The 13211-nt window shown below is 45.0% G+C and overlaps 1 protein-coding gene across 2 annotated transcripts in view; it reads left to right on the top strand.

Moving 5' to 3' along the window:
- Positions 1–13211, top strand: part of LOC106953468 (serine/threonine-protein phosphatase 2A 55 kDa regulatory subunit B beta isoform) — a 56804-nt gene that overhangs the window by 31523 nt on the left and 12070 nt on the right. For both annotated transcript variants that reach the window (XM_015042268.1, XM_015042269.1), the window contains exons 2-4: positions 8612–8709; positions 10025–10190; positions 11046–11158. In XM_015042268.1, the coding sequence (XP_014897754.1) occupies positions 8612–8709; positions 10025–10190; positions 11046–11158 (377 nt within the window). The remainder of the gene's footprint in view (positions 1–8611; positions 8710–10024; positions 10191–11045; positions 11159–13211) is intronic.

Genomic DNA, 13211 nt, shown 5'->3' with positions numbered 1-13211 from the left:
AATTTCTAAGGATGTGCTTTGCTGCAGGGTGGGTCAGAGCCACCGCAGCTTCTTCTTCTTCTTCTGCTTCTTCTTCTTCGCTTGCCTTGGCCCCTGAGCTCAGGTTACAGGTGCCACTGTAGGCCAGAAGGTGGACAAAGTCAGAGCGTAAATAAAGGCAAAACATCTCCCATTCTCAGATGTTTTTTTTTTTTTCCTCCCTCTGCTTCTTCCAAATGTATGGGGGGAGCCCCATCATTTGCTCAGATTTGGCACTTATTAGATGATTCCCTGTCACTGCTAAACACAGTCGCTGCTTCACAGCGAGAGAAGGCAAAGTGGGGGTGGGAGTGATGGATATCTTTGTTTGATGTCTGAGCTGGGATGAAAAACGGGAGGGGAATCTTCTTCTTCGCTCCGTCTCGCTCCTTTTCAGCGTGTGTCGTGCATGCGTTAGATAAAGGGAGCAGAGACGAGGGTTGCACAGATTGTAAAATGAGTCTCCTTGAAGAAAAGGTCTGCCTAGTCTGAGGCCCATCTGTGCCTTTCGCACATCTACTTTTGTCATTTTTTTTTGTCTATTACGTCTGCTGTTTACGACCGATTGTCAAACGTCATGTATCACGGGCAAGTGTGCGTGCGCCTGGGTCTGTGTGAGTGCGCGTCTTTTAAGTGCTATGAAGTCAGTCTCAGAGCCAAAGATCACCACGCAGGCCAGTGTCGGGTCCACCGCCTGAGCTCGTAAATTCACCAAAGTGCACATGTTCCGATCAGGTCCGTTCTCTTCAGACCACACACACTCACACACACACACACACGCAGGGCGGTGAGAGCCAGTCAGGTTTACCCTCAGGCTATCTTAGTCCATGACAGCAGGACACTTTAATGATGTCACGTTTTAATGATGTCACCCATGCCGACCCTTGTCTAGCACCAATCCCACGCCTCAGCGGATCCATTGGTGGCTACAAATATGGGCCGGCCACCCTGAGCTGCGTACAGAATCAAGTCAAGGATGGCTAACGATTTTTTAGGAAGGGCTTCTGGTCAATACCTTGCTTCGCTCTCTGAATGTCTTCGGCTTGGATAAACAGATTAACTTTTCTTGCAAGGTGAAGAACAAAACAGCTACCCAGGGCTTGAACGTGGCCTGGTAAAAATCAGCTCCTTGCTCTACGTTTTGCTTCATTCAAAGGGTCTGGACTCATGGTTATTGAGAAGTGATTGCTTGCTGGACGTGTGGCCTCAGTTGGAGTTTTAATTTTGACCCAATTCCTAATGTTTGTGACGTATAACGCCCGATTTGACGCTACGAAGCTTACCGGAAGTCGCCTGTGGCATAAATAACCCCCCCCCCCCACTGTGAAGCAGAAAGAGATGTTTGTTAATGTTGATTCAATATGTCAACGTGGATTGAACGGCTTTTTGCACTTCCTCCACAGAGATCGCCAATCAACAGGCAGGTTACAACTCATTGTCCACAACTTCTCCTTCTGTTCATTCATTTTCTCTGGTTGAAACTCAACCAGAGAATTCAAACTCAGTGGGGGAAAGCCCAGACAGAGGAAGATGACGGCCAGGCTAGCTTGGATCTAGAGTTTTTGAATTGAATGACGCATCTGGAAATCAGCTGATGACCAGAATCAGATGGTCTTCAGCCTGTCCACCCCCTGCAAACTGAAAATCAATATCTCTCTTCCAGTCATTAGCCCCAGCATAGCGAAGTGCCTCCAGAACACGCCTCACTATGAAAGTTTTTAAGGAGGGAGAAGACTCAAAGGTAGCTACTTCCAGTATTGGTAAGGTGATTGATAAAAAATCAGAGGAAGTACAAAGGGTACAGAAAGTTATTTTTTTTCTTAAGAGGTATGTTGGCTTTTTTAGCAGCTGCTGGTCAATTTGCTCCTTTGCCATTTGATGCTTTTGCAGATCTGGCCTCTTCTGGGGAAAATAGTGGAATTGGCAATAGACAGCTTGGACCTGATTTCAGGATTTTTTTTTTATCCTCTTGAGTTTTCAACCTCTGTTTGTCATAGAATCAAAATCAACTTTATTTTGCCAAGATTATGTGCACGGACACAGACAGGAGACACTGAATTTGGAAATACTGGCAGCATTTTAGAGATCTGAAAGTTAAGGCAGGGATCTGCATTGTCTGTAGCTCATTGGAGTTGAAAATGGTAGTTTAAAATAATTTTTTCATCGTTTTAAACTTGTGACGCCCTGTTTTACAGAAACCCCGTTCTCTGTCACACACTGTGTGACATCACCCCTGCTCCTAATATGATTTTGACGCTTTTATTACAGAGACAACTTAGAAGTTGAATAAACTGAGAACCTCCAAGCTGGTAGAGCAGGTCAAAGCAGAACAAAAACCAGAAACTGGAAATTGGTCAACACAGCTCAGTATTTTCTAAATCCTTACACACTGATAGTTTAAAAAAATCTGCCTTAGTTTTGGAGCTGCTGTGGCTAGACATTAGCTTCAACTTTTATTGAAAACTAAACTGTTTATACAAACTGAACACCTTCAGAGAGAGACTCACTCTAGCTAATATACTTACACTCTCTTCATATAATGGATGAAGTTGTCAAATAGCAACACGGTGTGTTCAAAAATGTAAATAGATACCCCTCTGTGAGGCAAGACCTAACGTAATGTCTGCTCTGATATTGATTTTTGATTCTTTACAATTTAGTCGCCGGAACACGATGACCTAAAGACCCATCGGTGGGGACACGTGATCCCTTCCCTTCCACCCCCTCTTTCCTCCACCTTCCATCATCTCCGTCTCTCAGATTTTTGCCGTTTCGCATCCCTTTGATGCGACGCTTGTACAAGCCCGCGCGTGACCTCTTCAGCCCCGAGAATACTGACGCTGTATTCTCACAACCTTTGCTGCCGCCTCCGATGAGAGCCGAGCGGGTCCCGGTTGCCCGTGCCAACGCAAACGGCCCGGGGCCACACTTTAGGACCGCGGCATGAAAAGACTTAGCTCACCATACCCTTAGGTCCCATCCATTATTCACTAAGAAACACTCAAACCGCAGAGCCCTGCCTTCTCAGCTTCGTGGTGTGAGGAAGACACCGCGCATACGTGTGTGTGTGTGGGTGTGTGTGGTGGGGGGGGGGTGTTAACATTGCGAGGTGGCGGGGGCTTAATGGCAAGCTGTGAAGTTGGGGGGCAAAGGGGGGCAGTGAGTCGGACTCTTTCTTCAGCAGCTGCTTTCATCCCCTGATTAGCTTCTTATTAAGTCGGGGGCGCTATGAAATTTTAATGAGAATTTATTAAAGAGTACCCGTCGTGTTGCAACTGTAGCATGATAACAAAAAAAAAAAAAGCCCCATTTTCTCCACTGTGATACGGCTTCCTGCACAGCTAGCGGTTGATGCAGTGAGCTCGAGTCGTTTCCCCGCACAGTTGGCCCGGAGGCTCGGCGTTGTTTGACCTTTCAGGAGTTTGTGAGGGTGATGCATTTGTAAGTTTTGATAGCTAATTCCCGCCTCCTGCCGAGGAAGCGGCATCTCTCCCCCAATCCCTATTGTGTTTTGGTGAAAAGGTCACCAAGAAAAACAAAGAAAAAAAATAGTAATAATAATAAAAGGAATAATAAAAAAACAGTGTTTCAATCTGTGCTGTAGACGTCTGAATCATCGATTCACAACAGCAAGATGAAAGAGATTGCAACAAGGCAACCAGGCGGGGGGAAAAGAGAGAGTAGCTGCTCTTGTTTTGGTGGTTGATCCCGATTCCACACACCCTCGGATCTCTACCATCCCCCCCTTCACTCTCAATCTCGTCTCTGTTTTCAATTTCTGACAGAATACCAAATAAAACAGCATTTCAAATGATGCCTCACGGTATTCAGCAGTCAAGCTGAACCGATTTCACTCTTGGCACCAGTTTCTCTGCTCAGTCTTGTCCGTTGTTTAGTCTGCCGTCAGATGTGTGCCACGGCGACGTGTTAATGAAGTGTGAGAAGAGGAGCTGAAACACGTCTTGGCCGTTTCGACTATTTTTTTATTTTTTTATTTTTTTCACTCCCTAAAGTGTTATGGGATTGGGAAAGAAACATAAAAATCACTTGGTTTTGCTCAAAGATACAACAAGCACAAAAGCTTCCTCGGAAGGGGGAAAAAAGGCACGGCGTTCACACACACCAAGCATCGGTCTCAAAGGGCTGATCCTGGAGAAACCAAGTTAATTAGCTTGTTCTCCCCAGATCTCTACAAAGAGAGTCATGCTCTTCAGATGAAGGGAGCTGCATTGTGCTCTGTCGCTTTGTGTGCGGCTAATAAAGCCCAATAAAGCCCTAATCATATGTCTGGGCACCAGGTCGGTAAGGCATCGGCGCTTTATTCAAAATTCTGATTGATCTCCATTGTCGCTGGTGTAAAAAAACGCAGCCATTATCAGCTGCTGTAGTCCTGCAGAAGGAAGGTCTTTATGTCCTGACATGAACAGAAATCACGAGGTTTTGCGTGTTCCTGGAAGAAAAGAGCAAGTGTGGTACATTTCATGGATGATCAGCAGCGGAACAATGCCGGCAGGTGGAAAGAGAGTGCGAGAACAGACCAGAATTATCCACCCGGTCTTATCCTTTGACGCAGGCAGCTCAGCACAAGTGATATAATCCTCTCTTCTCCATGTTTCCTAATGCTAACAAAGCTTTAGCACGCCACCACGTTGCTCACGTCCCTTCCCTTCTATCTTGAATTACAGCACGCAGCTTACGCAACCAGATTTCCATGCAGTTGTGGGGGGTTTTTGAGCTTGTATGTCTTACACAACCTCCCAGTGTCGACGTATCGAACCTCTGTTTGCTTTCTTTTTTTTTTTTTTTGTATTTGCTTTTCCACCAGGTCAGGATTACGCCGTCCTGAGGTTAGCCGGGTCACTCCAGTTTTATTCCTCAGGGTTATCAAGCTATCTAAAGGGAACGGCTCTGTCGTTTATTTCGCCGGATCCTTCCTGTTACTCCTGATCCGCTGCGCCTGGGCGTCTATAAAATACATTCAATATGCTTCTGGTTCCTCCTGCATTGTTTTCATTCCAGAATCAATGCATATCTATGTTTCCACCCTACTGGTCGGATCGCCGACCATCAATATTACATGCTGAAGGGGGGAGTTGGATTGGATTGGCAAGCAGAAACTAAAAGAAATCTGCTCCATGGTGGAGTTTTTTCTTTCTTGTTTGTTTGTTTTTTTAAAATTCGGTTGTACGTACACGCATTACAGCAGAAGGCCGACAGCCTTGTCTGCATTATTACTGTTGATGGATGTGTGCTATCCCAAGCATCCCCTCTGCAACATCAAGAAGCGCTGACCTGTCTTTGTTAGACCTGGCTAGCCACAGGATTTATGGGCTTCATCTGGTTATGGTCTGCTGATATGGCCGTGTGTGTGTGTGTGTGTGTGTGTGTGTGTGTGTGTGTGTGTGTGTGTGTGTGTGTGTGTGTGTGTGTGTGTGGAAGTGTGTGGAAGTGTAAGAGAAATGGAGACCGTGTGTAAGTACGCATTTGATCAAATCAACCTCCTGGATGCTGATTTCTCCCGTCCATCTCGATCCCGCCGACCCTCCTGATAGGGGAAGTCTTTCTCTACCATCCCGACCGCAATCCTTGTGTTTCCCTAAGAAGAAAATTCAATTTTTGCCAATTTAAACCAAATTCCATCAGTGTCTCAGGCTGGATAGATTAATTTCCCTCATGTGGAGTCATTTGCATGCAGAAAAACTCATCTATCTGTAACGCTGCCGCAAGTTTCCGCCTCGCTGCCAGGGAAATGATTGAAGGACGTACCCGTGTGTAAACTGGTTAAATGGCATCCATCAATTACTGTTTCCTCGCAGTGGGCTAATGTGATGATGATGAGCTAGACGAGAGACAGTGAAGAGGGATCAAGGAAAAACAAAAAAAAAGATAGAAGTATGTAGAACTACACTGAAATATGTATTTTTTTTTTTTTTAAAAAGGCCTCTTTTTTTCTTGGGAGGAAGAATGCTTTGAGAAGTTATGGTTTCAAAAAGACAAACTCTCCCCTACCCCTCCATGTTTAGTAAAATACCAGAGAATGTCTCCTGGTGGCCAGAGTTATCTTATGCTGCTTGAAGGATGGATTAACTTACATATTGCTGCACACTGCAGGCCAGCAAACTGAAAGTAGTTTTCCATGTGTATCCTGCACATTAATGTGGCCATTTGGAAATATGTCCCAGTGTGCATGGGTGTATTTGAGATTCTCATGGTGTGACAATCTGGAGTAATAACATCATGACTTCATTTTATACGCAGAAAACCTTTAAAGAAAAACATGTAAGAATCAATTCATTGCTAATTCTTGTTACGTAAACAAAAAAAATCGACTTTTGTTTGTCTAACATGCTGGCTGCTCATCACACTGTCTGCTAATGTAGCAACGTTGCATTCAGCCGCTGAACAGAAATCCCACTCAACACTAACCAGCTGTTAAGTTTCATACACTCTTTCGTGGAAGCAAATGTCTCCAAAAGAGCTGAATTCATTTTTCTTGTGATTGAGGAGAAAGTCCAGTTGTGGCAAACGGGAAGGTGGAGGAGGGCAACACTTTATTAATCCCAATCCAGCCACAGACAGCTCCAGTCCCTCCAGCAGTGGTTTAGGCACGTCAGTGAAAGTGCTATAAACCTGCAGCATGACAGAAAATCTTGTAAAGCATCGAATAACTTGATATTAAAATGTTCCGTGGCTAGTTTTGTTATGCAATCAGAGAAATACCTTGTAATTCTGACAAAATCCATTTACCTGAGCTCTTCAGGGTGAATCCAGTTTTATACCAAATAAATAAATAAATAAATAAATAAATAAATCTTATCTTCTTTTTGTGCTCCATGTTCATCACCATCACATCACGTCAGGAAGCAATAATTGATGAATGTCGTTTAGCTGGTTCCTGGAAGCATGTAGGCTTCAATCATTTCTGTGGTCTCTTTCAGTATTTTAACATTTTGGCAGGTTTGAATTCATAACCGTTTCAATTTTTAAGCTAACTGCTTCAGGCCTGACTATGATTGTTGCGCTACGACAAGCTCTACTTCTGTGAAGCTGCTGACTACAGATGCTGCCCGATAGCCTTACTTACTAACTAGCTCATATCAGATTTTTATATGTCTGTTACTCTGTCAAGATCATAATGGCAAAAGTTTTTGAATATTTTAAGTAAAAAAATACTACCATACGGCTACCATAGCAAGAAAAATGATTGCAGTTTTAAAACTGTAAATTAGTCTGGTGGCAGTGAGAACTGTTGTCTAAAACGATCAAGATTACACAATGCGACTATTTATTTCACTTCTTTAACTTTAGTCCAGTCTGTAATTAGGTCAGAATTTGTCTGCCGTGTAAAAGGCTCAGTAGTGTCTGAAATCAAATATGCTCAGCCTCAGCCTCCTCCTCATGGCATTATCAACACGGGATCATGAGGATCCCTCTGGCTTCGTCTGCGAAAGTCTCTCTCTTTCCCTCTCTCTCTACCAATTAACGGAAACGAGGAGGGCTCGTACGCGCTCACGCGTTGGTACAAAAGCCCTCAACACTTCCAGTCGTTTTCAGCATGCAGAGATGAGCCCGACTACAGGGACTCTATTGTCTGAAGCCGTGTGCTGCAGCGAGTCGCCCTCGCTCCCCCAGACACGCAGGCAGCTTTTTCACTCCATTGCAGCACTTTCCTCTTTCTCTGTGTGTCTGCTGAATTACAGCTAGCATCAGCAACTAAGTCTGAGAGCTATTGGCACAGACACACTCGCGTACGCTCCGCCGCTAGTGATGGAAACGGTCGCCATGGAAACATCCCTGCTCTCTCTCGCTCTTGCTCTCTCTCTCCACGCTCGGCGCTCCACCAGCAGCAGGTCCACAGAGGGCGAGGGGAGGGGGTGCGAAACAACAAACGCTCTCATTTTCCGTCTAATATCATTGTTACTGCTAAACCGAAGGGCTACCTCGACTGTAGTGTGTGTGTGTGTGTGTGTGTGTGTGTGTGTGTGTGTGTGTGTGTGTGTGTGTGTGTGTGTGTATTTCAGAGAGAAAGACACAGACACAATGCTTTGCCTTTTTAGCCTGGGGCTGTGTAATAATTACAGTCACTATTAGCCTCTGCCTAAATCCAGGCAGCTGTATGTCAGCGAGGAGGAGAGGAGATGTTACCTCTAGGGTAAGGTGTCTGTTATTTACTTTTTGGGGAAAACTGCAGGTATGCAAAAGCACACAGGCATCTGAAACGGCATCAGCTACTGGGCAGTGTGGAGTCCCAGGCAGTTGTAGCAAAAAGCACGACTACAGTTAAAAAAAGCAAAGAAATGACAGATTGTTTCACTTTAGCCAGACAAGAGCCTGAATTGTCAAGCGGTGACTCACGCACTGGTTTCTCCTAACCTATTTTCCACCAAACTGGGTTTCTGTGCCAAATAGTCCTTTGTGGGTTGGTCACAAGAATCCCCTTCTCCCAATTTTCTCCTGAAATGTATTCTAGAAATCCTTCTTCTAGATCTCCCCCGTAGGCCTTTTTCTTTCTCCTCTCTCTCTCTGCATGTCTGGTTGCTCCTGTCCACGCTGACATTTCCTCCCTCGCTCTGCTCTGCTTCCTGTGTTCCAGCTGACATTATCTCAACGGTGGAGTTTAACTCGACGGGGGAGCTGTTGGCCACCGGGGATAAAGGAGGAAGAGTGGTTGTCTTCCAGAGGGAGCAGGAGGTAGGAAATGCCAACAATTCAATGCTAATTGTGCTGCCCTTTTCTGCTGAAAGCGTTTGACAGACTCGTAACGATTTAGCTGGATTGTTTGTTTTTGGTTTGGTGTTCAAATATGAAAAGAAACACTTTGCTGTTTGTCAGGGGATGCAGCCGTCTCTGCACTTCTTAGCACTTATTGAAAAGAGTATAAAAAAGATTTAGTAGCATAGCAGGAGTAGCTTAATCTAATACCACAATTAGTTAGATTGAGCTTTAATTGTCTATTTGACTACTCATTTTCCATGACGGAGCATTTTCAGTTCGTGGAGTGTGTGTAGTAACCATGAACACACCAAATCCAACCTTTCACACACAGGAACTACTTAACTTTACGTATTTTCACGTTCCTTAAAAAAACAAACAAACAAAAAAAACAACCTAGATGGACCCTTTTGATTTAGCTGAAACATCTGTTTATCCCACATAAATGGACTCTTGGTCGTCTTACCGACCGCTTTACACTAAAACCTGGTTCACAAAACCTTGTCAACACAAAACATGCACTATACACCAAAATACAGCTCAGAGGTGTGAAAGGATGTAGCAGCTATTATCACTGAGTCATCCAAGCAAAGAAACTAGAATCCATGTTTCATGCTGATTGACTGAGGCCACGCATTTTTCCAAGTCTGCATCTGATTGGCTCATCTGGCCTTTGTGACGACTCTGTTCCCTTCGAAGCTGCTGAGTTTCTGGACTCACAAAGGGAAAAACAGAGTATATACTCTAGTATTTTGATTTTCCTCCAACGAACAGACTTCATCGCCCTGGTAACTGGTTTTAGGTGTCGCTCAGTTCCAAATCCAAAGTGGGGGTTCCCACTTTGGATTCAACTCATGTAGAATCTTAACACCTAGATTCTACATGAGTTGAGCTATAAAAGGGGAGATGGGGAACCGGACACATCCAAAAGTTTAATTAGTTCTGTGAGTGAACGAATACCTGATTTTGGACCACACAGTAAGACCTTCAGATCCTCCAGGAGCGATGGTTCTGGTGTGGGAAGTTGAGAAAGGTGGTTCAGAAACTCAGAATTAACGATTGGACTAATTATTTATGTAGAGTTCAAATTAGATGTTTAAATTCTTAACCATAATGTCATCAGCTCCATTTCAAGTCAAGATGCAATATTTATGTCTGTGATGGTAGGACAGGAAAGGATTTTCCAGGCTCGCTCTGTTTTCTCCACATCCACTCCGATTCTGAAATATCGGGTCAAATTTTTTGCTCCAACGCTGCGTCACGTCAATTGATCCTCCTTCATCTTCCTCCACAGAGTAAGACGCAACCCCATCGCCGAGGGGAGTACAACGTTTACAGCACATTCCAGAGTCACGAGCCCGAATTCGACTACCTGAAGAGTTTGGAGATCGAGGAGAAGATCAACAAGATCAAATGGTTGCCTCAGCAGAACGCAGCGTACTTCCTGCTCTCCACCAACGGTCAGTTCAAGTCTCTCTCTGCCAGGTCTAAGAGGGCGTTCTGTAGTCGTTTGGCAAATTGTGTTCATTTAAATGCTAACTCTGCGGGATTCGTTTAAAAGCTGGTGTAAACTGAGATGTTGATATCAAACAGAAATGCCTGTTTCGGTTATCTGCGAGGCTGCTGCACTTGGCTGAGCAGGTGCCACCAGCAGAAGAGTTTCAAATTAAGGACTTCATGCATGGCTGCTGCTGCAGAAATGCACACACACACACACACACACACACACACACACACGCCAATGAAAGCACATGCACTCACCAGCTCATACAGACATGAAACACAGAGACGTCTTGCAGATTGCGGGGTTCATGCATGGCTGCTACAGGAGTCCTAGCTGTGGCTGGAGCAGATGGTGGAGGGTCCTGTGGCGATGGCCTCGATGCTCTGACACCAACGTACGCAGTGGAAATTAAAAGAGGGAAAAAACAGCCTGACTGCTGCCGCCATCCACTTCAGTAGACCGAGAAGATGAGATGTAACTGGTGTTTACGTGAAGTAAGATTGAAAAGCACCCAGATGGCTTCCTCAGAGGGGGTGTATCACGGTGCAGCAGTGAAATGAAGTCAACTCATAGATGGATATTGGTGATAGAATGCACACACACAATCACACACACAGTCACACACACACACACGAGCCGCCATTCATCATCTTCGCTGGCTGCTGCCCAGCTACGAGCCAGATTGGCTGCCCTACTCCCCCTTCCTCCATCCTCCGCCCCGCAAACAAGTTGGAGGGGAGGTTTGCTGTGGTGAGCCTCAGTCTGAACGTATTCTGTCTTTATTTACTTATTGTATTGTTTCCACCCCCAGACAAGACCGTGAAGCTGTGGAAGATAAGCGAACGGGACAAGCGTCCGGAAGGATACAACCTGAAGGATGAGGACGGACGGTTCCGGGACCCGTCCACCATCACCACGCTGCGGGTGAGAGGTCGCAGGGGGGGGGGGAGCCCATCCGGCTGTCGCTTTTTATGTCCGGCCGGCGTAAAATTTTACACACAGATAAAAAGAAGTAACTCTGACAAAGACTGAAGGAGTTTGTCCAAAATTCCTCTTGTGTAAATTATCATAGACAACACATTTCCACGCTATAGAAGATTTGATCAACATCTGTACTAAAGGAAAACAATCACATCCTCAGTGTAATCTCTACTGAAACAAAAAAAAGCACAAGTTAAATGCTTGAAAGCAGCAATCACCCAACTTCTACTTCTAAAAGAAATTTTAATGATGATACAAGAAATTATGAGACATGATTTCACTCCTTCCTAAAAAAAAAACCCGGTAACACTTTAATTGAAGGGGTTTATGTGTAATGAATGCATGGTCATTCCTGTCAACATTCGGTAAATAATGACACTTTTAATACAAAGTTGTACCAAGTCTTGCATCAAACGTCCATTAAAAGTGTAATGTTATGTTTATGACAGCATCATGTCGGTCTTATGCACAGCCCTTCAAACAAAGTGTCACCGAAACTCCTTTTTCTCATACATCGCAGTTGTAAAATATGTGATGTAAAGAAAAATAAACAGCTAATTGAGATAATTAGGATAAAGTTTGTAATGGTGATAATCAAGGTTGTGAACGCTTTGAGCTGCACTGAGCAACTGGAGAGGAGACAAAAAATTCTTAAACTTTGCAGAAAGCATGAGAGTGGACGTCGGTTCAGCTTTTACTTGTAAACATTGAATTCTCAAAGGTGCAGCACTTGTAGGCCTTTGAGTTCATGTACATGGAGTGTTGTCGCCAAGGTTTCCTTTACCTCACTAAGTATATCTGCAGTTAAATAATCCAGGAGGCACGCTTGGCTATTCCTGGACATTACGAGAACATTGCAGTTTAGCTTCACTGCAGCTTGGTTTGGATTAGGAACGCATCGTGTTTCGCATTTCAATGCAGTGACAGGACACTTTTTTTTTTTCCTTTTCCTGACTTTCTACGCAGTGAGTCACACTTTACCAAAACGTCTGATATCATTCAGACACTTGCATATTGTACTGGGATAGTGTTACTCACGGTATGAGTCAGGTGGGAATACCGTTGCTTTGACATATAATATCAGATTATCACGTTGGATTTGAGTCGTTTTAAGCTACGTTTGGCAGGAGAACTTGAGAGCGACCCATCGCCCTCTCGATTGTTTTTATCGCTCCGCCAACCAGTTTCACTTTTCACACAAGCTGACTGTGAGCGCGTGGTACGACGGCCTGTCTGCCATCACAGATTAGTGCTGAGTTTAGCATGTCTGTCCCTCCTTTGTCTGGCTGACCGGGGGGGAGGGGGGGGGGGGCGGGCCGCTTGACTGTGGCAATCCTGTTTAGATGCTGCGAAATCCGGGCTGGAGCGGGAAGCTGAGCGAGAGGGAGGGCGTTTCCCTACGTGGAGGCGTTTTGATAAGAGGTCGTTTAAATATAACACGTGTTTCAGAGTATTTTTTATTAAAAAAAAAAATCAGGATATTCTGTTTAGAGAAAATCTGCCGAGGCAGGTTGAGGACCGTTGACGGCCCGTGTTCCGGGTTAATGAGGTGCATGTCTCTCTGGACAGCCAGTGAAAGACATGGAAGGGAAGTGACACCCGTGGAGATACAGCGGCCCGCTGAGCTGCCGTGTCTTTCAATCAGCGCCAGCAGTGGACAAAAAAAAAAAAAAAAAAAAAATCGGGGAAGAAGCGTCCGATTTGTTCTCCTGGCTCCCTCCCCTCTTCCCTGTCTTTGTCTGGGTTTTATCTGGCCAACGGGGGGCTGCATGCAGGCCGGTTGCTGGCCATCTTTGAAGCCCTTGCAGCTCTGTACACACTGTGTGTGTGCGCGTGCGTGTGTGTGTGCGCGTGCGTGTGTGTGTGTGTGTGCGTGTGTGTGTGTGTGTGTGTGTGTGTGTGTGTGTGTGTGTGTGTGTGTGTGTGTGTGGGTGTGTGTGTGTGTGTGTGTGTGTGTGAGCTTAAGAAAGAAAGAATGAAAAAGAAACTTGCATTA

This window comes from Poecilia latipinna, unplaced genomic scaffold (genome assembly GCF_001443285.1).
Source record: "Poecilia latipinna isolate Pla-1442-1.1 unplaced genomic scaffold, P_latipinna-1.0 Scaffold584, whole genome shotgun sequence".
Taxonomy (NCBI): Eukaryota; Metazoa; Chordata; class Actinopteri; order Cyprinodontiformes; family Poeciliidae; genus Poecilia; species Poecilia latipinna.
The sequence above is the reverse complement of the archived record's forward strand: the minus strand, read 5'-3'. Positions and strand labels throughout refer to the sequence as shown.